At 46.9% G+C, this 26,491-nt stretch overlaps 2 protein-coding genes across 2 annotated transcripts in view; one reads left to right on the top strand and one right to left on the bottom strand.

Moving 5' to 3' along the window:
• The window catches only part of DDX17 (DEAD-box helicase 17), a 30,921-nt gene extending 22,229 nt beyond the window's left edge, over positions 1-8,692 (top strand). The window contains exons 11-13 of the mRNA XM_048834066.2: positions 181-240; positions 4,441-4,680; positions 5,432-8,692. Of these exons, the coding sequence (XP_048690023.1) occupies positions 181-240; positions 4,441-4,680; positions 5,432-5,934 (803 nt within the window). The 3' untranslated portion in view covers positions 5,935-8,692. The remainder of the gene's footprint in view (positions 1-180; positions 241-4,440; positions 4,681-5,431) is intronic.
• A 749-nt stretch (positions 8,693-9,441) lies between these two features.
• On the bottom strand, positions 9,442-18,409 carry KDELR3 (KDEL endoplasmic reticulum protein retention receptor 3). The gene is made up of 5 exons (XM_048834062.2): positions 17,825-18,409; positions 15,808-15,908; positions 14,481-14,639; positions 13,482-13,734; positions 9,442-9,848 (listed from the first exon to the last, which is right to left on the bottom strand). The coding sequence occupies exons 1-5, from the start codon at positions 17,913-17,915 to the stop codon at positions 9,808-9,810; spliced, it is 645 nt and encodes a 214-aa protein (XP_048690019.1). The 5' UTR covers positions 17,916-18,409; the 3' UTR covers positions 9,442-9,807.
• Between the last annotated feature and the right edge of the window lie 8,082 nt (positions 18,410-26,491).

Below are 26,491 nucleotides of genomic sequence, written 5' to 3'. Positions count from 1 at the left end.
TGTCTAGCCCGAAAGGATTTGACAACTTCTAGGCAGTCTTTGTGTGCTTCCCATGTTTCTCTCTCAAAAAAATTCCCATTCTGTTTGGATTCTGGAGAGGACATACATAAGTTAAATCCACAGTCTTCAGCATAGTTTGTGACTCCTAGTCTGTTTTCACAGTGGATTCTTGTCTTGCAGAATTCCGTTCTGGAAAGGCTCCTATCCTCATCGCTACAGATGTTGCATCTCGTGGGCTAGGTTTGTACATACAGGCCTCTCTTGCCTGCTGCTCCATATTTTTCTTCTTTGAACTCAAAAATATTTTCTTAAAAAATTCAAAGCGTGATTTTCCCCCACATGTGAAATATCTTTTTTTAACATTGCTCTTTTTTTTCTTTCATATTCAAAGTCTCTTCCTGCTCCTAATGAACAGGCTTTGGTCTGCAGCAAGGCCTAGGCATGACTAATCGATCGCCAAGAGGGAGAAGAGACGTCCAATTATGCTACCCAATCCTTCCACTGCTCCCACTTCCTCCCCAATTCCAGCTTTTTGCGGCTGGATGGCTAGGGCTGGATTGCTCCCAATTTACAGAGGGGATCAGATAAAAGTTGAAATAGAGAGTTGTGTGGAAGAGTAGTTCAACATAAAATAATTAACAATATATAGATGATATATACAAATAAATCCCTTCATACACATAATTTCCCCATCAGATGTGCTCACATCTGGGAAAGCGTTGCTCCAGATTTTCTGTTTTCACAAATAGCTTTCCCAGCTCTGTGTTAGTTGTAGGCAGGTTCTCTTCTATGCCTTCAACATATACTGTCCAAGTGTGGTGTTGGATCAGAATTACATAGTTTATTTCACTGATGTGAAAATGATCTTTCTGGATGCATAAGTTAAAACACCCCCTTTTAATAAGTATATTTGTAGTATGAAACCTTTGTATTTAAACTTTAACCTTTCTCCCTTATACATTTGCCCAGTGTAAGTTTAGAAATATTCTAAAGCATTTTTGGTCCTTCTGCATTCTTACACTTTCCAGAATTGGCAAAGACCACTAATTGAGGGCCATATACCAGAGTTAGTGCCTCAGTGGTCTGTTCCATTGTGGCAAATCTTAAGTAAAACTATTGCAAGTGATCCATGAAGAAGCACAGAGGGAAAATTCTGTGATTACAGAAGAGTTTTAGTTATTTGAAACCCTTTTTTATATTCTGAAAGGGTGGCTGCACTGTGCATCTCAAGGTCATTTAAATGTTGGCAAACTAGTGTTAGACTTGGCAGCCTTCATTCACATAACCTTCACCCCACCCCCACCCCCAAAATTGTCCAATACTTCCTCTAAGAGGTGATTAAATGGACTTCAGTCTCTGCCCTCTAGGGTCATGTCTGGACCTGTGCAGTTAGAACTTGGGCCTGTTGGGAGAAGGGACTGAGGCCGGAAACTAGTTTATATGAAAGAGAGCTGCTTTCTGTAGCAGTGGTTTTTAAACAGGCTTGCTATGTGCTGGTAGCTTCTTTGTGCATCTTGCCTAGACATTTAAAACAGCCCCACCCCCAAAAATGCTCCCCCAAAACAACTCAATTGGATATGTCTTGAGAAAACACTCCCTGTTCCCCCCCACCCCACTTCACCCAAGCTGTGGGGGAAAGGTGCCATCGTCTGTTTCTTGTTACTAAACAACATCTCTGCTTGTTTTGGGGCCCTGAGTTTGCTGCTTTTTAAAATAAAGTCACTTAACTGGCAAACTTCTGGACGACTTCCTCCAAGATCCTGGAAAGTGAAGGCTACTACATAAATAACTTAAAACAGGGGTGCGCGCTTTTTGGCTGAGTCACCAGGGCTTTCCCTCATCCCAATGGATTATTGGTTTCCAAAAAGCTCCTTCCAGGTAAGTTCTGGGTCCCATAATGACTTCTTTGTGATAATCTCCAGAAGAGAGGTCCTCCCTCTGCACTGATTTTTTTTTTTGTTACTCTTCACTCTGTTAAACTAAAAACATTGAATTTCTTTTGTTTTGTTTTCTTTAACAGAAGCTTTGATATCAGCTGCAGATCATTCTCAGTGCAGGGTCGGGGGCATATCTACACTGGTGGTCGAAGCAGCTCTCTAGACGAGCATGTCTGCTAGTTTATATCACTCCTGATTAACAGTCAGAGACTCAATCTGTGCCATAGGGTATTTTGGTTGTCTGACAGAGGGTATGTGTCCCAGGCAGCTGGCCAGATCACTTTTACAATTTGTTCTTGATCTTGCTACGGTATCTTCTAAAAGCGCAGGAAGATTGTGACTGTGCACAAATACATTGGAGCATGCTAGACTGGAGAAACCAAATCTTGTACTTGCTCTGATCTTTCTTCAGCCTGATATGTGCACATACAGGACCACCTTTTTAATCTGGAGAACATCCCCTGCCTTTTCTGGCCTTCCCCTCAAAAAAAAATCAAGTCAGTAGTGTCTGTGCTATTAGCTACAATTCTGGGTGCTTTCTGCCAGGAAAGCACTTCCCTGTACCCGCTTGGTAATTCAACTCGCTTTGCTGCTCATGGATGTGCGGAATGGGATTGGCTAAGGATCATGTAGCCTGCTGCTTGTCAGACTCTAGTTAAACTCTGGCTGTGAAGATGTGATTGTGGCTATCATATTTTCCCCTCCCTTACCGTACACTTTTCCCATTAAAATAGTCTCTTATTGCACCAAGGACCCTAGTTGGAGACTCGCGCAGCCCCCTGTGAAATCTGCCTTCTCACTCCCTTTTTGGTGTGATTCAGGACTTTGGAGTCAGCAAAGACTAAGGAGACCCCTTTGCTGTAATAAGAAACAGACATAAAGTCCCCTCTTGCCACTACAGACCCCTTGTTTTTATTTTCTCCCTGTCCCCTCTTTGAAATTGATGAAGTCTGGGCTATAGATGCAGTCTGACCCTTTGGATATAATTTTTGTATCTTCATTTTTTTGACATTCGCCCCTATTAACCCCGGGTGGGGCCAAAAAGCGTTGGAGGACCTGAAATTTTTACCTGAACCCAGGTTCTCCGGCACTTCACAACCAAATGGGGCTACAGAGAAGCATCTAAGCCAGTTCACAGAGCGAGCGTATGTGGGGACTTCTCGCTGCCATGGACCCTTGATGCATGCTCCCCGCGCTCCAGTGGTCCCGTGTCAGAGGGCGGAGTTTTCGAAAGGAGGCCGCCAAAAATAAAAGGCAAAGAGACGGGATCGGCTGCAGCGGTTTCCCACAGGAGGAGGGAGTGTGCATCGGTCTGGTAACAAACAGAGAATGTTTCTCTCTTTTAAAAAAAAAAAAAAAAAAAATTACAAAAATCTGTGTTTTATCTTGGATATTTTCTGTATATTCTTCTTAAAATACAGATTTTTTTTTCATGAACTGTAAGGACATTTTTTATTGTAATACCATTCTGTTTTAACATTGCTTATCATAGCAAATATTTCTTCTACTGTAGGTGTTTTAACTAAAACGTTACACTAACATTTACTTAGTTTCTGCCCCATAAATTTACAAAATCTGATTTCCCAACACAGAACAGAATATTTTGATATCTCCTAGGGTTTAATGGCATTTCTGCAAAAGATACAGCTTTTTTGTCTTTTTGAGCACAGTTACCCAGTTCAGTCTAACATTTGAAGTTTTGACTTGGACAATCTTAAATTCTATGACTAAAATTCAAAAGTTTGCTAACACTGGGCTTAGTAGCATGGTGAAATGTTAGTGCAACGCATTCTCATAATAACTAAGAAGGCAGGTAAAATGTCTTAGTTGTGGTTTGATAAATTTTTTTAAAATAAGTTGGCAGGATTTGACTTATGTGGTGTAACTGGGATGCCTTAAATTCTAGGATAGGGGAAGTCATTCAGTATATTTTATAGTCCTTAAAACTCATAGTGAAGTAAAAGCCTTTCATTTTTAATTTTCATGTGCTTGATTGGAAGGTAAGTGATCTTATTGCAGTTAGTCTTTAATAGGCTTCTCCCAACAGAGTAAAAGCCTCCCTGTCGCAGATCTCTCCCTCTTCCACCCTAGCTTGCTGTGTCCACAACAAAGGTGGCATTTTTATTTGTTCCAGATCATGTTCCTCTGAAGGAGAGGGGACTAAAGTCAGTTAAAAATTCAGATGGTATTGTGTAAAGAACCTCTCACGTGGCACAAAGATGTACAAGGGAAGGGTGAATTTGAATGGAGAGAACTGCTTTAAGACTTGCCATCAGTTTTCAGGTCATTGGCCTTTGATCCATGCATGGCTCAAATTTAAACCTTCTACTCTTTTGGGATGAGTCTCTTGTTTTTATTCCATTCTGTTACTAACTTGTTTTTTTCTCTTATTACTGTCACCTGCATTCGTGCTCCCCACCTTTCGTTGGCACGTCCTTCTCTTCCTCTCCCCTTTCCTCCACCTACCCCCTCACTGTGCTTCGCTACCTGGGCACCTCGCAAGATGTGGAAGACGTTAAGTTCGTGATAAACTACGACTATCCAAACAGCTCTGAGGATTATGTGCACCGAATCGGCCGCACTGCCCGTAGCACCAACAAGGGCACTGCCTACACATTCTTCACACCGGGGAACCTGAAACAGGCCAGGGAGCTGATCAAAGTGTTGGAGGAAGCCAACCAGGCCATCAATCCGAAACTGATGCAGCTCGTGGACCACAGAGGAGGAGGTGGTGGTGGTGGAGGTAAAGGCAAATGGGAAGGGGTTAGAAAGATGGAATAGGTGCTCCATCTTGAAGGAGGATAGGTGTAAAGAGGCAGAGCAAAACACCTTCATAATTAAACCATCTCAACATCAGACTGCTGCTGTCTGGCTTATTATATGTAGATTTACAGTAATATTTGATATAAAATCTATTAATTTGGGGCATACATACCCAACTTAGGGTCCTTCTAGCTAACTGAAGGAGGCCGTTCAGTGTTTTAATCATAGCCATAGGATTTCTTTCCTCAGCAACAGTGTCCTGCAGAGAATGGCCTCTGTGAATTGGTAAAATAGTTTTATTTCCTGTAGCCATGTCCTGCTTCCCACCTAATTGAACCACTGTTAGTAGTCTGATACATTCTCCCTTCTTACAGGGTGGAGTACTGCCTCCCAGCCCACAAGGAAACAAATGAAATTTGACCAAGTCAGTTTTAAGTCAGTGCTATATTTCTCCCAGTGTGTTTCTGTTCTGCTCTCTCTCATATCTTGGGGTAGATCAGGATTTGAATTTAGTATCCACAGTTGGGAAAAAAGAAGGCAAAGTTGTGCAGGAATATTTGCAACCCAGTCAATTGAAAATGTTGTTACTTACGGCCTCTGGCCCTGTTGTCATGGGACTGTTGACTTTAGTGGTGAGGGAGTAATTAAAACCATTGCGAGAATTCAGTGCTTTATAGACCTTTCTTATTTGAGTTACCCACAGTACTGAAACCCACTGTATTCACTACCAGGAGGTCGTTCTCGTTACCGTACTGCTGCCAGTTCAGCCAACAATCCTAACCTGATGTACCAGGATGAGTGTGAACGGAGGCTCCGGGGAGTAAAAGATGGCCGGAGAGACCGTGACCGTGGCGACAGTTTTGCCAATGGAGCCAACAAAACCTATGGCAGTGCTTATGGAAGTCCGAATTCCACCTTTGGGGCGCAGCAGAGCCAATATGGCTACGCCCAAGGGAGCTATGGAGCAGCTGCCTATGGCACAAGTGGTTATGGCGCCGCCGAATACAATGCTACTGGCTATGCTGCCACTAGCACTGCCACCGCTGGGAGAACCGCTCAAACCGCCGCCCAGCCACAGTATGCAGGGATAGCTCGCTCAGGCCAGCAGCCGCAGCCTCTCATGTCACAACAGTTTCCTCAGCCTCCGGCCACTAACATGATAGGCTACATGGGACAGACTGCCACATACCAGTATCCACCCCCCCCTCCACCCCCTCCTCCTTCACGCAAATGAGACCACTTGGCTGCTGGTGACCAGTCTAGACTTCTTGCATTTAAAGGAAACTTTTTTCTTTCTTTCTTCTCTTTCTTTCTTCCCCCACTTTGTTGTCTTTCTCAAGCAGGTTAGATTTAGCATTCACCATCCCAATTCCTCCTTCCCACCAAAAATGGCCCCCCAGTCCACAATTACTTATCTTGTGGGTTTTTAACTATATATATATCTATACATACACACACAGAGAAACACACACAATTGACTGGAAATTTTTTGGGGGGGGGTTGTTGGTTTTTTTTTTGTTTGTTTCGTTTTTTTGGGTTTTTTTGGTCTTGCATGTTGAGGAAATTGGAACGACTTTTTATTTTCTCTTAAAAGAAAATAGATATAAAGCAGATAAGTCCCAGCCCAATCTTTTTGGGGTCTGAGGTTTGTGTGTGAAAACTTACTGCAGAGCCGGGGAGGCCTCTGTACTATAACATGCTAACTTAATTTCGGGAGGTATTGAGAGGTGGGGAATTCTGGGGATTCAAGGCACGCTTCCTTTAACATAATAAATCCAAGGGAGCAGTGTTCATTTGTTTTCTAGATTTGAGATTTTTTTTTTAAATAACTGAATATTGATGCTTGTACTCTGGCATAAGTAAACTTCTAAGGAAAACTCTTGCTTGTTTGGCTCAGTTTGGAGGCATTCTGAGTGTTGCCCCACAGATAGTGTAAAACTGTTCTGGTTGGCATTTTTGTAGCTCCTGATTGCAGCAGCTTCCTTCTGAAGTAAGTTCTATGATCTGTGGTAAGGAGAAGGGGAATAAAGCCCCAGTGTCAGAGACCAGAAACCTGTTTTCATTTGGTGTCTCAAACCCCAGATCTAATCACTGTAAGAACTTCTGTTAAAATATAACATCTATTTGAAATATTTACCATTGAAGTACTTTCCCAATGATTGTTAAATTGCAGGAATGGATGGAATCTGCAGATGGATGGAAGCTGGTTACTGACTTCTTAAATCAGCTTCTGCCCTCAAATTTCCATTGCTGGGATCACCAAGATAACTATTCAGTAGAAGGCACAGAAACACTGACCAGAATTAAGATGATGATCAGTACTGTTTGTGTATATTCTTAGTGAGCAAAGCACCTGGTCATGGGGAGTGTTCAGAATGCGGCTGTGCTGAGTGAAATGTAGCAAAGTTTTCCCACTTAAAACTTACTGGGATTTGGTGGGGGGGGAGGCGCAACTGGAAACCCCTCTTCATGAGGTGAGGAGAGAGCTGGTTAGTGTCCTGATTCTGAAGCTGCTTTTCCTTCATACGCTGGACTGCCTAGTGTTTTCCCTGGCATTTCCCCTGCCCCGGCAGTCCCTTTTGAGCTCAGCCCTTGCAGGTAGGTAGCATTCTAGGAAATGTTAGAAAAAAGTGGAAATTTAGTAAACATTTTAATTCAATCTTGTTTATTCTACAGGCTAAGGTAGGTGTGGGGGTGTTCCCCTTTAAATAGTAAAGTGTGTCTACTTTGTGATTGCCATGAGGAGACGGTTCTGGGGCAGTAGATCATAGTGAGAGTTGGCTGCTCTTGTATTTGGTTAACTTGGCAGGAAATCAGAGCCATATACCGATGTTGCAAGGCATAATCCTTGCATTACAAGAGTTTGTTGTGATTTTATTTTCTATTGCGGGAGTCTGTAGTAGTCACAAACAAGGCATCTCAACCCTTCTGAAAGGCAGCCCAAACCTTCTGTAGGAGAGCAGAACATTTGATGGCTGCGGGAGAGAGGGCTTGCTTAAAAAAAGCTTTTTTTTAAGACATCTTCCCCTTAGGACATAGTATGAGGGGTGGGATGAATATATGGTTTGTGTACAGCGTACAGGTAGGTTATCAGCACAATGTCAGGGGGACAGCTAACTCCCTTAACACCCCCATCTTTCTTACGTTGAGGCTATTTTAAAAAATTAACTAGTACTTTGGCAAGAAATGTTTGTGCTTGTGTGTTTAAATGATGGCCACAAATGAACTCTTACTGTCCCAGCACTGACTGATCTGTTGTCTTTTATCTCCCCCACAAGCAAGCGTGGAGCTATTCTTCATTTGTGAGTTTCTGTGGGCGTGGAAGGGCATGGGGTGGGACACACTGCCTAGCTGGCTTTAAAAAGGGTCTCTGGAAAGCCAAAACTGCCTTGTAGTGTGCTGTAGCTTTCACTTCTTCCTTCAGGGACTTGGGTAGATGTAAAACAGCTATCCTGAGGTCTTGCAATTCTTTATTGTAACTTTGTCAGCTGCAGTCCAGTCTCTCTCATGCCCAACTTGAATGTTAACTTGATTGTTGAATGCACAGTAGCATGTGCCTGCCCCCTGTCTCACCTGGTGCTTGCTGTTCTGTTCCATATACCAGCTAAAGAGCCCTTGTTGATACAGTGTTAACATCTATTAATGTTTGCATTGTTCTCAATCTGTAAGTGTTTGTGGGAGTGTCAGATGAGTCTGGCATCTCCTCCCTTCCCACTTCCTGAAACAACAGTGCTGTGTGGATTTCTCTCAACAACTGAAGGGTTAGTGGCTTTTGTGGGGGATCAGTGCTCTGTTTCACACCTTTGCTGGTCTCTGGACACATTCCTGTTGTATTAACGAAGACTTGAATTGAGAGATTCATAAATTTGTGATGTTCAGACAGGATGCTAAGAGCTATGTTACTATTCTTAGTTTGTAAATTGTCCTTTTGATACCATCTTGTTTTCTTTTGTAGGTATAAATAAAAACAGTCAATAAAATATGAGCACTTATTTTTGTTTCTAGACCATAAATGGTTTTACCCCCATTCGCCACTTACCTCTCTTTTATATAACAAAAAATAATCCAGGGAATAGTCATGTCTGTCAGCAACCAAATATATTTTAATAAAAATGCTCGCTATCTGTAGAACATCAGGAATTGTGATCGAAAGGGGTTGATTAGAGCAGAATGTTTGAATATTTACAATATTGAAAGATCTTCAGATGTAATCCTTGCCATTTTAATGGAAGGATGTTCCCTTAAAAATATTACAGGGCCTGGATAGACTGGGATATGGGCACTTGCACCTCTTGATTGCCAGTTCATAGTGGCTTAAGTGTCAATAATCACATAGCTGCAAGAACACTGCAAACAAATCGCAGTAATTGCAAGTGGTCTGTCTGCCCCTGGTTTCCCAGTATGAAATCGACTGGTGGTTTTTTGGTGTTTTGGGTACCTGTTTGCTAAGAACTGAGCAACTGTTTTACAGCTGGCAGTCTTGGAAAGACTGAAAAATAGCTGTGGAAAACAAACTTTCACTCCTTGAGGTGATCCCTTAAAGGGTCAGGTTTGAGGCAGATTTTGGAAGTGGCTGGGGGGAGGAAAAGAGAGGAGAGAGAATAAAGCTTGCACTTATGGATCTACTATGAGGATAAAGAAAAGGAGTATTTGTGGCACCTTAGAGACTAACCAATTTATTTGAGCATAAGCTTTCGTGAGCTACAGCTCACTTCATCAGATGCACTACATCTGATGGAGTGAGCTGTAGCTCACGAAAGCTTATGCTCAAATAAATTGGTTAGTCTCTAAGGTGCCACAAGGACTCCTTTTCTTTTTGCGGATACAGACTAACACAGCTGTTACTCTGAAAACTGAGGATAGAGGACTTCAGTCGCTAGCCAGAACCATTCACCAGTACAAAATTCACTTCAGCAAAAACACTAGCAGACATTTTAAGGACAAGCCCTAAGCAGATCAAGAGCTTATCAGCCATCCAAGCCTCACTATATTACTGGTGCTGAGTTGAGATTCTTAGCTGAGCCACTTTTGTCGATGGGGCAGAAGAAGAAAGCTGTGACCTTGGAACTGCATCTGCAGGAACTTCTTGTGTTGTGTGGTGCTGTTTTCAGACTGGCATTGGGAGACTTAGCTTCTTTCCCTTCAGGACTGTGCAAGGAGAGGAAGAAAGCATAATGAATGAAATTTGAGGAAATTCACCGTTTCCCAGTAAAGTCCCTGTGACTGCTCTCTAAAGCATAACATTGTCATCTGCAAGGTTAACAGCTCACAACTAATTAGAATGGGCATCACCAAGAGATTATTGGTGGCAGAGGTGTGCCAAGGAGAGAGTTACTTTTAAGCCTCACAGGACTATTGCAGGTAGAGCATCCTTAACATCACCTTGTTAGTTATTCACTAGGACAGCTGTAGAGCATGCTTATCTTCAAGAGCCAAATGCCTTGTCCTGAGTCTAGTGCCAAATGCTAACACCACCAGAGGATATAACCTTTATTGCCAAGTTCTTGGATGTCACCCTTCCTCAGGGTCTTGAAGAATTGTGCAGGCTTAGTGGGATTAATGTGTGCAAAACTGAGGAGCTTTGGGAAGAGGAGGGAGTCATTCATATTCAGTTCTTGGTTGAAAACAGCTGCTGCAACATGGGCAGGGGGCCCTAGAAATGGAGGAATGCTCTTGATGAAAATGAGTCATTCTAAATTAACCTTATCTCCTCCTTTCATAGCCATCTGGGTCGTGTGGGTTCACTTTCTTTGCTTACAAAATCCTTAATTTCTCTCAATTAGTGTAAAACCACGTAATACGTGGTCAGGGGTCACACTTTGGACCACTGAGTGGTGCTCCTGGGACTGTAGCCTGAACTCTACCAAAAAGTGTGTCTGCTAAGAACACAAGGACCAAGTATTTCACAACTTGTGTCTTGGTGCAGGGACTTGAAAATTGGCAAAAGCATTGGTTGCCTTTGTGTAAGGGATGTGCTTTTTGCTGTTTCCATGAAAATCCACCCACATTTGACTGAATTTGAGAGTCTGTCTGAAAATCTGTTTGCATATGCTCTGTAGAGACTTGGTAAGAGTTTTACAGTTAAACTCTCTGAAGATTCAGTCTACTGGGCATTCCCCAGGAGCTGAGCAGGACCTTCCCTGCAATTAAAAGTTGTGGGGAGGTGTTTCTGCACTGAGATATGGGAGACTCTCTCTTAGGGCAAGTCTACACTTAAGACGCTGTCACGGTGCAGCTGTGTTGCTGTAGTGCTTCAGTGAAGATGTACGCCAAGGTAGTTAATCCACCTCCGTGAGAGGCAGTAGCTATGTCGACAGGAAAAGCCCTCCTGTCGACATAGTGCTGTGTACGCCATGGGTTAGGTTCATATAACTGCGTTGCTCAAAGGGGTGGATTTTTCACAGCTCTGAGTGATAGTTATATCCATGACAGTTTATAGTGTAGACCTGGCCTTATGCTTTTGTATTTCCTCTGCTGATACCTGAACAGTGTGGAGAAGAAGAAACAGCCTGATTGAAACAGAGGATGGAGGAATCAAGGCAGGGGGGCAGAGACTGCAGTAGGAAACAGAAAGGCTGTAATGGAATGGGCAGAAGGAGGGGATGGTGAAAAAGGGGCCTGAAACCACTGAATATACTCTTCCAAAGCCTGGAATGGAACCCACCATTGGAGAGTCTCAACGTTCCTCTGCTGTTTAACAAATATCTGTGAAACTCACTGGCACTGTGTCTCATCCCCCTCTAGTGGCTTGACCTCATAAAACAACAAGAGGCAGAATTTGCTGTGGATTCAAAGGTCTCTCCCTTGCTGATGACACAGGTCAGCATGGTTCCATATAAATTCTTCTCCTCCCCCCCCACCCCCCCCCCAAAAAAAACTTAGGAAACTACACCTTGAGGTTGCAAAGTCAAGCACTCAAAAGTTAAGAAATACCTGATTTAGTTCTCTATACAACTTTAATTTGCCCACCTTGTGCACATGATCACATACAGGTATTCTTTTTCCACAGGGCCCCTGCCTCAGTACACAGGATGGACCTACTCTGGGAAGGAACCAGGGTTGTGAAGGAGGCTGTGGGCCTGCAGGACCCCTGCCTCATTTGTTGCAGTACTTGGAAGGTACAGGATTAATCAGGCAAGAAATGAGCAAGAGAAAGGATGGTCTTCTGGTTTAGGCAGTTAAGTGACACCTGGATGGTTGGATTCTATCCCTACCTCTGCCAGAGTTCCTATATGATGTCAGGCAGGCCACTTAAACTGCATTTCAGGTGGCCACTGCTTGTGTTTCTCATCAGCCCAGCTTGAGACTTTTGGTTCTGCTTTGCAAAAGTATTCATCATTCACAACCCCACTGAAGCCAGTGCTAACTCTGCTCTGAACATAACGTGCTATAAAAATGCAGAGTCCTTTGAAAAGTCAGGCCAGAAGCACCTCCGTGTAGGAACCCAACATTAGTGGACATGTAACAATTTTGGCCTTAATCTTTCTGTGCCTCATTTTCCCCATGTTTGAAATGGAGATACTTGCCCCCCTCATAGGGGAGTTGAAGATAATGTTTGTGAAGCACTTAAATATTGCAGCAATGAACATCATAGAAAAGTCCATGAGGACATTAATTGCATATGCAGAGCAGGCTTTGGACAAAGTACAGCAGTGGTCACCAACCAGTTGATCGTGATCGACTGGTCGATTCTGGAGCCTCTGACAGTCGATCACTAGAAGTCCAGTGGGGGTAAGGTAGGCTCCCTGCCTGCACTGGCCCCATGCTGCTCCCAGAAATCACCACCCTCACAGCTCCCATTGGCCAGGAATGGGGAACTGCAGCCAGTGGGCGCTGCAGGGGCGGTGCTTGTGGGCAGGAGCAGCACACAGAGCCATGGGCCCCCTCCCCAGTGGCCACAGGGGTATGCTGGCTGCTTCTGGGAGCAGTGTGGGGCCAGGGCAGGCAGGGAGCTGGCCTTAGCCCTACTGCACCGTCGACTGGGAGCTGCTGGAGGTAAGTGCTGTCCCGCACCTCAATTCCCTGCCCCACCCCTGAGCCCCCTCCCAGAGTCTACACTCCACACCCCTTCCTGCACCCCAACACTCTGCCCCAGGCTGGAGCCCCCTCCTGTACCCAAACTCCTTCCCAAAGCTTGCACCCCTCACCCCCTCCTATACCCCAACCTGCTCCAGGCTCAGCCTGGAACTCCCTCCCACATTCCGAACCCCTTGGCCCCATCCCAGAGCCTGCACCCTAACCCCTCTCCCCAGCCCAGTGAAAGTGACTGAGGGTGGTGGACAGCGAGTGATAGAGGGAGGGGGGAATGGAGTGGGCGGGGCAGGGGTTATTTGGGAAAGCAGTAGGGCCACAGGGAAGGGGAAGGGTAGATCCTGGGTTGCACTTAAATTCAAAAAGCTTTGTGCATGAAAACGACCACTGATGTACTGTAAGTAGGGCCTGGAGCCACATACTATGTGAGGGGGAGCAAACAAAATAGTGAATAGTTGCTCTTTCAATGAGCACTATCCCTCCTTTTGCACTGACTCAGAGAGAGGTCCTACGTTGGGCATGGGGGGAGGGGAAGAGCATGTGCTCAGGTAATTAAAGACTGTTGCAATGAATTTGCACAAGGGGGTTGAATTAGGTTGCACAAGCAAACTTCATTCTGGCATTTCTGATTTTTTTTTGGGGTGCTTGACTTTGCAACCATAATATTTTAAATATTGTTTTCTTTGTATTGTATTGTTTTGTATGTTTGTTTTCTTCCTGCTTTCACCCTCAGTCCCGCTCCCTACCTACCTTTAGTGACGTAGAGATAGAAGAAATCACAGTAGAAGATGGTCTGCACCACCCCAGAAACCACGGCAATCTGGTCATAGAAATTCTCTGCATGGTAGCGCCAGATCCAGTTGGCAAGGTAGAGTGCACGATAGAGACCCAGGAAGAAGAGGTAGTGGGTCGTGATGGTCTCTGCCTCCCCTGTCTTACTGATCATGAAGAGCTGAGGAAGGATGGCCACTGATTCCAGGTAGATGGAGAAAGTCCAGAGGATCTGTGGGAAGAAGGAAACAATTCAGAGGAGAATCTTATGGGCCAATTATTTTCAATAGCCCTCAAAGGCTTCAATTTGGAATCAGAGCCTCATCAGCACAATCAGATGCATGGTACAAACTGTGTCTTCCCCAAAGAGCTTTCAACCTATTTTAAGACCAGAAGCAACCAGTAAGCAAAGCAAATAATAGGGGGAAAGGGAGGATGAGGGGAACAGTGCTACTCTGTTTGCGTAGGCCGACAATGCCCAATTTTGATGGTTCTGAATCATTTAGATCTTGAGGTGGGAGAAGGAGAGTGTTTAAATACATAACTCAGCTGTTCCTACTGGCCCTTTACCTAATCAAATGTGCCCTGTTGAATGCAGGTGCCAGTCTCAATTCATTTCTTTGTGAAGGGGGAGGCTCAATCCTGAAAACCACTATACTCGTTGGTTTTGTTGGTTTCCTTGTTAGTAGTAATAGCTGAAAGACCGAAAATTGGATTGAGTCATGGAGAATGAACCTATAGGTGTAGCACCTCCAGGTCAGGACTGAGCCATGAGTGAGATGAGGCTGCAGAAACTTGAACAGCTGTTTGTATTGTCTGTCAAAGAGTCTGTCTCCAAAGACTGCCAGTCTGGCCCCTTTCTTCACAAAATTTACTTCCATGCTCCATTGATCATGCTAAATCCCAACTAATTTTCACTAAGTGATTATCACCTTCTTTTTTCCCCCTCCTGTCTGTTCCATTTTTATACTTCCTTACCTCTAAGGGGGTAAAGCTGTGGTTCTCCAGAAATGACAGGCCTGTGACAGGGACCAAGAGGAATTCCAGACGGAAGGAGTCATGCTCTCTGTCAAATGTTTTCTGGAACTTCACATAGATCATATACACTGTGATGTAGGCACACACCAAGAAAATGACCTGCAGAGGAGGAAAGTTCTTTTGAAAGACATTTGTCTTACATCCTATTGTCTTCTCCAGTTAAAAGGGACTGACTTGCTTGTTTGCCTAATTGAAGTCCTTCTTTTAAGTTGCTGGTGGTAGGGAAGTTACTGCTCTGGACTGCCCTCTGGAAGACCCAGGATTGATTCCCATCTCTGCTGCTCTCCCTCCTGGGGATGCTGCAATGGCTAGGCCACGTGACCCTAGGAGTTATTGCTCCTGTACCGCCAGGTCTTTTCTCTTGCTACTTTAGGCTTGACAGGAGGTGTTGGCCTGGTGCTCCAAGGTATTAATACTCCTACTGTGCAGGATGCCCAGGTTTGAATCCCAGTCTCCTGATTCTGGATTTGGTAGGCACTAGTGGGGCAGTGGAATCCACTTGTTGGAGCTGCTGTGATGAGTGGGCTGTTGTCGTTTGTCTCTGGTCATTGGAGGAATAGTCGATCTAAAGGACAGTTTTATCCCTCCCCTGCCAAAGGGATGTTTACTGTAATTTTGGGGGTCTTGTAGGAAGCTCCCTCCAAAATTTAAAATCCCGATTTGGTGAATGTCTATCACAAAGGTGGGCAAACTGCAGGCCACATCCGGCCTGTGGGACCGTCCTGCCTGGCCCCTGAGCTCCCAGCCGGGGAGGCTAGCCCTCGGCCCCTCACCTGCTCTTCCCTCTCCCCTGCGCGGGCAACACGGCGGCATGGCTGGCTGTGGCCGGGCAGCGTGGCTGCCAGTCCTGACACTATGAGTGGCATGGTAAAGGTGCGGGGAGCAGGGGAGTTGGATACAGGTCAGGGACTCCCAGGGGGCAGTCAGAGGACAGGGAACAGGGGCGGATGGATAGGGGTGGGGCCCCAGAGGGGAGGTTAGGGGCAGGGGGTCCTGGGAGGGGCTGTTAGGGGACAGGGAGCAGGGGGGGTTGGATAGGGGCTGGGGTTGCAGAAGCGGGGGCGGCCTGGCTGTTTGGGGGGGGCCTGGCTGTTTGGGGAGGCACAGCCTTTCCTACCTGGCCCTCCATACAGTTTTGCAACCCCAATGTGGCCCTCAGGCCAAAACGTTTGTCCACCTCTGGTCTATCACCTCCCCCAAGTAACTACAATGAGGAACCTATGGGGTTTCTTGCAGTGGGGCTCCTGCAGCGTCTCCCTGCCGTTACCTTCATCACGGTGTTATAGACTGAGATGAAGGTGGTGAACAGGTCAAGATAGCGGGTCGTGAAGACAAGGGTGAAAAGGATCTGGCTCTTCCCGGAGATACCTACACATCAGGGGAAGCAATGGGAGATAAGACAGGTAAGAGAGGAAAGGTTTGAAGACACGGCTGTTGAAAACTCCCCAAGCACATGCCTCCTTATCTTGTATCAAGGTATCTTCTCTGCTAAGTAACAGTTCAGGACAAAAAATCCTTCAGCCTTGTTATCTGGTTCTGTTGGTGTGTTTGTAGGACAATAGCTGTTATACAAAGTGGGTGGTCAGCCACTCCTTCCAGTGAGAGGGATCCCCACCTGCTGCCCCTGTGATACCTGGGAAAGCAGCTACACATGCAGTCAAATTAGTTCACTGAACTAAAATGCAAAACTGATTTGGACAGTAAATAGCTATTGCTATTAATATCCTACCAGATCCATGTCTTCCCTCTCTGCCTAACTAGCATGCTGGAGCTCATGGTTGGCTGGGCCATTCATGGCTCAGTGACTGGCCACTTTGCCCTGACCTATATCTTTCCTGAACTAGAGGAGTGCTCAGAGCATCATTAACCACCTTGTGCTAGATCAGAGCAGTGCAGGGGCAGAGATACATGGAATAAATAGGGAGAAAAGATGGTGGGAGGATTTTGTTGCAATAGAGCCAATGTGTTTAAAACCATTTATCTTGGGATGTTTTAAGTGAGCTTGGCATGGGCAAAACGAGCCAGATTGACAGAACAGGTCTTGCGTGGGCAGTGGCAGTGCAGGATTCCCCTGACACCACCTCACAGGCTTGCCTTGCAGGGCACAGCTCTGGGGTGAGAGGATGGTCCTTTTTCATGCCTCATTCAATCCTGGTTCTTCTGAGCATGCCCTTCTCTCCCCCTCCATCTTGTTCGCACTGGTAATATTTTGTGCAATGTCTGCCTTGGTAGCAAACTGGCTGAGAGATTGGGTCCCAGCCCGCAGATGGTAATAGCTTTCAGTCACCAGTGAACTTGGGGCAAAGTTGAGGTACACTGATGAAGAGGCTGGGGTAGGGAGGGAAACTGGCATTATTTCCACCTATGATGTCCCTGCTGTGAAGGATAATGAAAAAGACTCCAGGTGACGGGGCTCTCAGTTCAGCCTCTTTCCCTATTAGCTCCCATAGCCTAGCACTTGGAGAAGGGGAAAGGACCCTACAGCTGAGTTCTGTTCCCAGCTCGGTCACTGACTCACTTGGTGACCTTGGCCAAATGACTTCATCCCTTTCTGCCTGGGTTTCCTCATTTGTAAAATGAAGATAACCCTCCTTCTTCCCCACAGGGGGTTGAGGCTAAAGGAAAGTTTGTAAAGTGTTTTGAGATGCTGAGAAGGTGCAAAGTATTATTACAGCTCCTCTGCATCATCTGGCCAGCAGATGCGGCCTAAGGGGAGGGACAGCCATTTATCTCCTGTAATGTTACACACCTTTAGCAGGGATGCCTCATAGCCTCTCTTTGTTTCTTTCGCCTGGAAAAGTTTTTACAGCTGCACGCTTGCTAATCCCTCCCTGCCATTCTCCACCCCCAGGAACAGCTCCCATGTTATCGCCACCCCAAGATAAGCACCTGTGCTAAAAGCTGATGCTTTTTGCCACGTCCCAACACCCTCCTCCCAATCACATCCCTGTCCCGCCCTCTGATGGAAATAACGTTGAGCCAGGATGGCTTTGTTGGCCCCTTTGTGTATGTGTGGAAGGGTCCCAGCAGGGCGGCCCACCAAAAAAGTGGGGGTCCCACAAGTGGGGAAGGAGGAGGATGGGGAAGAGGTAGTGAGATGGCAGAGTGGGTGCGATGGAGAGAGTGAGATTTAATTCTCCCTAGAAACCCAGTTAGGGAGGGCACAGAGTGTCACTAACTTGCAAGCCATTGATTTTCCCCACTCACTGCCCCTGCCTCATCTCGTCACGGTCTCTCTCTCACACTCACTCACACACACACAAATTGTCAGGGAGAAAACTCACCAGCACAGGACTTGGATCTCCAGATCTTGACCAGCAATATGATCATAGCCAGCAAATGGGAGACGTCTCCCAGGATCCGGAATATATTCATTGCTCCAAGAACTTCCCCGTGGCAAATGAATCAGTGCAGTTTTGAAGAGGAGGGAAGGCTTGGGGAGTTCTCTTGGTTTCTCCCAAGAGATTCTCTCTGTTACCTGGTAAAACTCTGCAGTGAATCTTTTCCCTTTCCTGTCCCGGATCAGTTAAACTCTCTCTCCCAATTAAACTTTCTTTCTCTGTGAGTATGGAGTCCCCTGTTCCTGTCTCCTGGCAGATGAGTAAACTCTCTTTCCTAGTATAAAAACTTTCTCCCGTGATATTCTTACCTCCAGAATAAACTGGTCCCCTCACTCCTCCTCCTGGTATATTTAATCTCTGTTCTATCAGACACAATTTCTACCTACTCTATGATCTGCCTACGGCCCTCTTCCTCCCCTGTGTGCCAGTGCAAAGTAGGGGATTGTCCCCCAGAATGTCCCTCCCAGTCTGAGCTTGCTTAGCTGTCCCAGTGCAGGCTGGGTGACGTGGCTGCTGCCTGCATGGGAAGGGCGGAGGAGGAGGGAGAAACTCAGCCGAGTTTCTTTCTTTCTTTTTCCCCACTTGGTCTTCTCAAGTTACAGCCCGAAGTGCCCTTAAAGGGGAAAAGGCACATGGAAATGATCAGCCCTTGTCAGAGGCATGGAGCCTTTAGCGATGGAAGAGATCCAGTAGGTCACATCATGTTCCTGCCCTGGTCTGAGCAGGGCAGGTTGTTTCCTGCAGTATAGTCCCTGAGGCTTTGTTCAGTCCCGTTTTAAAGGCCTGCAGAGGTGGGTCTTGCCTGATTCCCCCCCTCTAACAGATGTTGCAGGTGGGAAATATTTCTTGATATTCATGCATAATCCCCCTTTGCTCAATTTTGTCTCTTTAGTCACTTGTGGGTAGAGTGTTTAGAAGATGACAAGTGCAGTGTTACGTGCCTGGTTGTTTGTTTATTGCATCTCATTGAAACCTCCTGAACTATTTCCTCTCCTGCCCTGGTGCTGCCTCTCCTCATAGAATCACAGGGTTAGAAGGGACCGTAAGGGTCATCTAGTCTAACCTACTGCCAAGATGCAGGATTTGTTGAGTCTAAACCATTCAAGACTGACCGCAATCCAGCCTCCTTTTGAAAACCTCCAGTGAAGGAGCTTCCACAACCTCCCTGGGCAGTCTGTTCCATTGTCCTACTAGGATTACACTTAGGAAGTGTTTCCTGGGTGTGACAGGGTGTGCATACCCCGCACTGGCCAAGAAAAGGTTAACCCATGCTATGGGCGGCGGAAGTCCCACCCCGTAGACTGTGCTGGGCATGCTCCAACTGCTGCCTCAGTATAAAAGGGAGCAGCCTAGCTCATTCTAGGCTGACTGCCGGCGAGGAAGGTCCTTTGGAAAAGGCTCCAGCTGAACAGATGCCACAGTCCTTGCCTGCAGGAGCTGGAGATCCTAAGATTAGGTCTTGAAAAGATCTCTGGCCAACAGAGCTCCAGGGAATTACCTGCGCTGAGGAGCATGGAGACCTCAATGCCCCATGGACTACAGCTTCAGGAAGAATGCTAGGAAGTCACCCAGGGAGGGTGAGCGAGTGGTATCTCCCACCTGCATGAGGTCAGTGTGTTTCAGTAGGATTCCCCCCTGACCAGGTGGTGGACCACTCTGCCACTGTTAGGGCCCTGGATTGGGGCCCAGTGGAGTCGGAAGGCCCATGCCTCCTGGTGCCTGAGGGCCGCTGTAATTGGCTCTGGCCGCTAGGCTGTGCCACTTTCAACACAAGGGAAGTCTGGTAGACTGTAAGCATGGTGGTATCACAACCCCGCCCCACCCCAAAGGAGGACGGGGGGTGTATACCACACGACATTGAGATTTAATCTAAATCTGCTATGCTGTAGTGTGAACCAATGGCCTCTTGTCTTGCTGTCTGTGGCAAGACAGAACAACTTTTCTCCATCTTTTTTCATGGCAGCCTTTCAAGTATTTGAAGACCACCATCATATTCCCCCCCTTAATCTCCTCTTTTCCAATCTGAACATACCCAGTTCCTCCAGCCTTTGCTTATATGGCTTGCATTCCATCTCTTTGATCATCTTTGTTGCCTGCCTCTGGGTCCTTTCCAGTTTCTCTCCATCCTTTCTACACATTGGTGACCAAAATTGGACACAGTACTCCAGCTGAGGCCTAACCAACACCGTGTAGAGCGGTACTATCACCTCCCGTGTCTTACATGCTATGCCTCTGTTACTGCAACCTAAAATTGCATTTGCTTTTTTTGCAACAGCAACACATTGCTGACTCATGTTGAGGCTGTGATCTATGACAACTCCCAGATTCTTCTCAGCAGTGTTGCTGCCAAGCCAGATTTTCCCCAGTCTGTATTTGTACATTTGTTTTTTCTTCCCTAAGTGTAGCACTTTACATTTGTCTTTGTTGAATTTCATTTTGTCGTCTATCGCCCAGTTCTCCAATTTATCAAGATCCCTCTGAACTCTAGCAATATCCTCCAAAGTGTTGGCAACCCCCCAGCGTTGTCATCTGCAAATTTGATCAGTATGCTCTCTATTCCTACATCCAGGTTATTAAGAAGGATGTTAAACACCAGACTCGGAACAGATCCCTGAGGAACCCCATGAGACCTCCCTCCAATCTGACATGATGTATTTGCCAGGGCGCTCCCCATTTCTAAATTCAGCACATCACCCCCAAGAGGGTGGGGTGGGATGGAGTTGGGAATAAGTCAGTAAAGAAAGAGATTGTGAGGAACTCTTGCCCTTTGAATAGCTAGGAAATCCTCTAAGGATGCCAGTGGGGAGCATCACAGAAGAGGTCATAGGCTTCCCTCTGCCATTTAACACATCTCTCCATACTCACGCACACAGAGAGCTCCATTTTCTTTTGTAGCTGTGTGAGCATCTGTGTGCACACAGACACAGAGAGCTCTCTCTCCCATATAAAAGCCCCTCCTCCAGACACACCCAGAGCTTCCCGCTCCCTGATGCTAGACCCTCCCACACTCAGCCATACATAGCACTTTTCCCTCCTATACAATATAATAGCCTCTTCCCATGTACACATCTTCCTTCAGTGTGGCAGGCATGGTCGTTAGCACCAAACTGGCCTATCCAATGGGTTGTTTAGCTTTCTCTGAGCTAAGTCAGTGATGTCCCAGCCCCACTGTGGTGTTGTCAGACAAGACCCCTGTGACACATACAGCAATTTCTTGCATATTCTCGGGAGAGCTTATTGAATTAAGTTTGTCTCTTCGGGGTCCATTGCTTTAAATTAGTGGTTCATGTACAATGGTATTCTACTCCCATGGGGAAGGGCTGCCATGGCTCCCCCAGGAACTAAAACCAGTGGGTGGTAATTAAGGCAAATCAGGCAGGTTGTAACCCCACCAGAGAGGTACTACCTCCTGGGGACCCTTACAGGTACTAGTTCAAACTGGATTCTCCAGAGACCAACAGACAACGGATTTTTGGATAAATAGCTCAAGTTTAACTGACTCGGGACTTTCTTTCTGATCCAGCAAACAGACAGGACCTTCTGTCCAAAAGGGCGTGGCCCAATCCTGGATTGGAAGGGTTGACGCTGACCAGAGCCCAAGGTTGGAGTTAGGATGACCCTCTGCTAACCGTTTTAGCATGTGTGTAGGTTCCTTTACTGTTGTTAATACATTTTTCTCTGTGATGCTTCCATCTTAAGAATTAAATGTGCTTGCTTAGAAGGTGCAGTTATCTGAATTATGACAACCCTGCCTATGTTTTCCAGAATGAGTTCAATAGGGTTTATACCCTCCCCCATTTCTATCTTGCTAGTCCTCTCTTTGCCCGCCAACCTCAATTTTCCAGAAGCACAGCCTAGTGTGAACAGGCAGGTTACAATCACATTTCCTTTCGCAAGAGCTTGAACTGACTGGACAGGCAGTGAATGAGGCAGCCACAAGGAATTAAACCCACCCGTGCCCACACAGCATTGAAGTTGGTGGCTTAACTTTTCCCCACTGATGAGCAGCAGAGTATCTGAGCCCACTTTGTTCAGAGATCACCAGTGCCCCCCTGAGAGAAGTCAGATGCTGTCAGCCCCTCAACACACCAGTCGGCCTGTGCTGAAGGAACCAACAGCAGTAGTGAGCTCATCTGCTACTGTCTGGGCTTGGGCCCTTCACTCCAGGGAAGTCATTGAGAAAGACATGGTGGAAAATCTCCAGCATTATCTGCCTGCCTCGGATATTGCGGATCTCTTCCTGCCAGGTTTTAGGTGTGAATGTGCCATCATGGCTGCGCTCTTTGCATTGATAGATCATCTGTGGGGCTCTACTAAATTCATGGGCCATTTTGGTAAATTTCACAGTCATAGGATTTTAAAAATGGTAAATTTCATGATTTCAGCTATTTAAATCTGAAATTTCACAGTGTTGTAATTGTAAGGGTCCTGACCCAAAAAGGAGGGGTGGGGGGTCGCAAGGTCATTGTGGGGGGGGTCTGCTGCTACCCTTACTTCTGCGCTGCTGCTGGTGGCGGCGCTGCCTTCAGAGCCGGGCAGCTGGAGAGCGGCGGCTGCCGGCCGGGAGCCCGGCTCTGAAGGCAGCGCCGCCGTCAGCAGCAGCAGCGCAGAAGGAAGGATGGCACGGTGTGGTATTCCCACCCTTACTTCTGTGCTGCTGCCTGCAGAGCTGGGCCCTCAGTCAGCAGCCGCCACTCTCTGGCCACCCAGCTCTGAAGGCAGCGGCCCAGTGGTGGCATAGTATGGTACTGCTACCCTTACTTCAGCGCTGCTGCTGGCAGGGTGCTGCCTTCAGAGCTGGGCACCTGGCTAACAGCCACCGCTCTCCGGCTGCCCAGTTCTGGAGGCAGCAAAGAAGTAAGGGTGGCAATACTGTAACCCCCCCCCCCAAATAACCTTGCAACCCTTACCCCCCACTTCCCTTTTGTATCAGGACCCTCAATTTGAGACACGCTGCTCTCCCCCGTGAAATCTGTATCGTATAGGATAAAAGCACACAAAAGAGCCGCTTTCATGGGGGGAGACCAGATTTCACAGTCCATGATGCTTTTTTCATGGCCATGAATTTGGTAGGGCCCTGATCATCTGGTCTAGTCATGGCAATGGTTAGAGAACAAAATTAGTTCTGCTAGAGCTTTTGACAGCATTTGGCAGCCCTCGTGGAGAATTGCCCACCCATCTGCAGGACCTGGGGGGCGTAGGTTGTCCGTTTCAGACAGATCCCAGAGAGTCATGGTGCTACAGTAATACAAATAAATAACTAATAGCAGCTGCTTCTGTTCCCAGGAATCCATCATCTCATTCAACACCAGTATGAAGCCACAAGGGGAAACTGTCAGAACACACTACAAACTTTAAGATGCCATTAGTGCCCAGTTCTGTGCCCCGTGAACAAACGTGTCCACCCCTGTCCCCCTCGAGAGGCAGTGCCTGTGAGGGGCTGGACGAAGAGCAACTGGCTAAATGCTGACTCAGGCAAGATGGCAATGATATCATTGGAAAGGGAAAACACTGTGGATCTGGCTAAAAAGGGTTCTCATTCCTGCATTGAGTGTGGCTGACCTCTAGTGAAATTATTATGCAGTTTCAGGGTCCTGCTCCTCTCCACGCTTCTCCCAGATGCTCAGCAAGTTGGCAAGAAGTGTCTAGTATCACCTCTGACTAGCTGAATCGCTCTGCCTATTCCAGTCCAATGCAGACTAGCAACAGTGACTCATGCCTTTGTCTCCCCCGTTGTAACACACTCCATCTTGGACTGACACTAAAGGTATTGGGCCTTCCTCCCATCAGACCTTCACACCCTGAGGTGGTGCCAAATTCTGGGTCCATTTCAAGGTCCTTTTTCTTAGGCACTGTTTTCTCAATGACTGCCTCTCTACCTGCTCTGCTATATTCTGCGGGCTCATTTTGGTCGACAGAAACCATGTTGGAGCTTGTGATGTGGGAAGCAGGGCATTCTCAGGGGAAGGAGTACATTTATGTGACTCAGTGATGCCCTACAGAATACTGATCTTGAATATCTCTACCTTTAAATCATGCCTTATGACATACCTGTTCAAAGCTTGCATTTCCTCCAAACGCCGTAGCACAAAACACCTCAGACAGACTGAGTCAACTACCCGCTCCTACTCAGACTGGAAATCAGCTTACTAGGCGAGCTCTTCCTTCAGAGGGACATATTCTAGCTCTAATCTCGGAGGGTGCTCCCCTACTTCAGTGAGATGAGTGCAGCAGATGCCTATAAATAAATTAATCAGGACAAGGGCAATGGAATAGTGATAAATTGTCCCTGTCTCGAGGTGCCATGTTTCACCCCAGCCCTCATCAATCCCTTCCTGGCTCTCTGATACCAACTCAGTCTTGCTGTTTTTAAGAGCTGTCAGTGTTTCTCCCCCCCCCCCCCCCCCATTTTGATGCTCTTTGAATACAGCTGTTCCTCTTACGAGGTGCAGCTTCACGGTAGCAAGCAGAAGGGAAATGGTAATGCCATTTCCTGTGGCAGAGGCTTGTTCTTTTGAACCTCTGACTTCACAGGATCTGATCGTCACCAGTGACACTCCCTCCCCAAATGGTGAGTTCTGTCCATTGTTGGGGCTGAGCACCCTGCTGACTTCATAGGGCTGGCACGGACAGGCCAGTCGGAGGCATTCCATGGATGTGGCACTGACTGGGTGTCATGGCCTCGGAGTGGCGTTATGGCAGCGATGCCCCGGAGCAAGTGAGGAAATGCCTTGACAGTGACACTGCATCCATTCTTCTCTGTTACTGGCTGGGCCTTGATGCAAAGGAGCAGGCTGGGAAGCGAGCAAGGGGAGCTCTGATTGTCAACTGTGGGATCCCCATGCCACCAAGACGGCTGAGAGGGAGGTGAGGGAGGAAGGGCCTGGAGGAGGAGGAAGAGGCATCCAAACTTGGAATTCTTAAAAAAAGAAAATTGGCACATGAAGTGGGAACACCTAAAAATAAACCTCCTCTCCCCCCCCCACCTCCTTCCCTGCCACTAAATAAGCTTGAAAGCCTCACACCAGGTGTCTCCCTGCCTCCCAAAATAATCCAAGACACTGCCACTGTCTTTCGCTATGATGCTCTCTCTCCATGCCTTGGGTTTCCATGGTGACTGCAAGCCATGTCGCCAGGGTGACAAGGAGAGGAAGCTGGGATTTGGCAGTTGAAACTGGAAGTTTTTTGAATTCTATTTATTTTCTCTCCATTTGCTAGTTTGGGGGCCTTGTTTTCCCCTCCTCCTGGGGTGAGGGTAGTAACTTTTTGGAGAACAGTTTTTCATCACAGGCCCTTTCCTTATCAGAATCATTCCATGATGTGGTAACGGGGGGTTCGAAAGGTGTGTTGCTAACTTGAGTTCACAGCTCGAGTTAAAGCCCAGAGGGAAGGCTGGGGTTGAAAGCAATGACTCGGCTGCTGTTTTAGGCTGAGTTAACTAACTAACCCAAGTTGAGAGCACACCTTTTGTTGCAGGGTAGACATACTCTCTCCTTCCTGCCACACCCACCAGAGCAAGGCTGCTGTGCCTCCCCAATGGGCAGCTGTCCACTTAACCAGGCAGTCCCTCTCCTCACGCTGATCATCCACCTCCATTTTCTTTTGGTCTGTGTCTATGCTGAATGCCAACCCCACCACACTGGCTGAGCTGCTGCAAAGCCCTGGTAAGCTCCTTTCAGCCTGCTGCCAACAGAATCCCCAAGGGTTGAAAGGAGAGTGGAGGGATTTTTGATCCTTGCAGCAGGGAAAAACCAGAGCCTCCAGTCTCCCTCTTGATCTCCATTGCCAGCACCTCAGCCAGCCAAGGGGCTAGATCTAGGGGTGTCTCTTGCCCGGTGAAATAGGCATGTCCCAACATGCTGCCCCATTCCCCTTGCCAACCTCTTCCCATCTCTGGGTTGTATATGCTGACAACTCTGATGCCAGAAGGTGGAGGATTCAAGGTGGTCGCTGCCTTGTCTGGATTCAGCCCCATGAGCAGATCACCACGTCTCAGGCTGGCATTGTTACCTGATATTGGCAGATGCTGTGGGGCTGTGTCTACACTGCATAACAATAGGGTTTGAATCCTGGCTTGACTCAGGCTCAGACCGTCCACTCCTGTGGGATTCTAAGACCCTGGATCCGAGCCCTGGATTAGCATGATGTATGCATAGATAGAAAGGGGGTTAGGCTTGAGCTTGAGTACAAAACCTGGGCTGACAGTGCAACATAGAAATACCTCTAGACAACTCCGTATTTAAACATACCCTCTTGCAGAACTCCAGTCCTCACCCCAAGGTCAGAGCCTTCTAGTTCAGGGCATGGCTTGCTGACCCCTTCCTTCTTCACTTCTGTTCCTGTGTTGCCTTCTATTTAACCCTCAACTTTCCAAATTCTGGATTCCTTTTTTTTGTCTGTTGGGTAACTTTCCACTCACTCCCCCCCCCCCCGCCCCCAGGATAATATAAAACTGCTTTTCCAAGAAGGAAACTACTTTTTAGCATACCTATTGTTACTAAAGTACATTGTTAAAAGTTAAGTACCTTCCTTTTGTTCTCAGTCTGGGGGAAACATGCTTTTCAGGCTGGGAAGACGTGGCGGATACATGTTCAGAGAGACAAGGTAGAT

Source organism: Caretta caretta, chromosome 1, assembly GCF_965140235.1.
Source record: "Caretta caretta isolate rCarCar2 chromosome 1, rCarCar1.hap1, whole genome shotgun sequence".
Taxonomy (NCBI): Eukaryota; Metazoa; Chordata; order Testudines; family Cheloniidae; genus Caretta; species Caretta caretta.
This window is presented reverse-complemented; position numbering and strand designations above follow the sequence as displayed.

What these genes read in the sequence shown, in the direction of transcription:
- KDELR3 (XM_048834062.2), bottom strand. Translation starts at nt 17,915, where the DNA reads ATGAATATATTCCGGATCCTGGGAGACGTCTCCCATTTGCTGGCTATG. An exon ending in GAGATCCAAGTCCTGTGCTG is followed by an intron (nt 15,909 to 17,824) that starts GTGAGTTTTCTC and finishes CCTGATGTGTAG; the next exon opens with GTATCTCCGGGAAGAGCCAG. An exon ending in ACAGCTTTACCCCCTTAGAG is followed by an intron (nt 13,735 to 14,480) that starts GTAAGGAAGTAT and finishes TTCTTCCCACAG; the next exon opens with ATCCTCTGGACTTTCTCCAT.